General features: G+C 65.6%; 1 protein-coding gene across 1 annotated transcript in view; it reads right to left on the reverse strand.

The window, feature by feature from the left end:
- LOC104273205 (matrix metalloproteinase-9-like) overlaps positions 1-555 on the reverse strand; it is a gene marked incomplete at both ends in the record, with an annotated part of 2139 nt that extends 1584 nt beyond the window's left edge. Inside the window, 2 exons of the mRNA XM_009868448.1 lie at positions 93-221; positions 407-555. Coding sequence (XP_009866750.1) covers positions 93-221; positions 407-555 — 278 coding nt within the window. The remainder of the gene's footprint in view (positions 1-92; positions 222-406) is intronic.
- Positions 556-831: the final 276 nt, after the last annotated feature.

The following is an 831-nucleotide window of genomic DNA, read 5'->3' on the forward strand; positions in this document are numbered from 1 at the left end:
GTCTTCACCACTGCCCAGGGAAGGGGCTGCTCAGGGACGGGGCTGGAGCGGACGCTCTTGGCTCCCCCTGGCCCACCAGACCCTGCCCTTACCCAAGCCGGTTCCCAGCGTCCAGAGCTCGTCGTCGTCAAAGTGGGCATCACCCTGGATGCCTCGGCCCGGGGGAAAGGCGTGGGCCAGGAGCCCGTCCTTGCCATCAAAGGGGTACCCGTCTCCATGCTCTGCAGGGACAGGCACCCTCAGATCCAGCCTCGCTGGAGGAGCCCCGCAGCCCCAGTGTGCGCAGGGTTGGAGGAACCCCAAGCACATGGGGACATGGCCCAGGGAGATGCAGGGTGACGTCTGACGGGCAGGGCACGTCGCCAGCACTCTCCCTGCAGCTCAGCCTGCTCCCAGCCGGTATCACCTTGGCTGCCAAACATGATCATGATGTCTGCCTCGCCGCTGTATATCTGGGTGAAGGTGAGGGGGGTCACATCGCTCCACACTTTGAAAGCCCGCTTGAAGGCGTCATCGATCACCTCACGGTCCAGGTCGGGGGAGTAGTTCATCACCCTGCAGGGAGAAGTGGGGCGTCAAGGTGGTCACGTGCCAGCTCCTGATGCAAGAGTGACCCTGCTCCAAGTGCACAGCTGGGACATGCCCCCACCCCAGGAAGGGACAGCAGCAGCAGCATGGCCAGGCAGAGCAGCCACCCCCCACGCCCAGACTGCGGCTTGTGTGCTCTCCTGGGCGCCGGGGAGCAGATGCTGCTGCTGTGCTGGCTCAGCCCTGGCTGTGCCAAGACCCAGCTGTGCTGGCAGTGGGCTGGGGCTGCCCTCGGGCCCCTCT

Source organism: Apaloderma vittatum, unplaced genomic scaffold, assembly GCF_000703405.1.
Source record: "Apaloderma vittatum isolate BGI_N311 unplaced genomic scaffold, ASM70340v1 scaffold27134, whole genome shotgun sequence".
Taxonomy (NCBI): Eukaryota; Metazoa; Chordata; class Aves; order Trogoniformes; family Trogonidae; genus Apaloderma; species Apaloderma vittatum.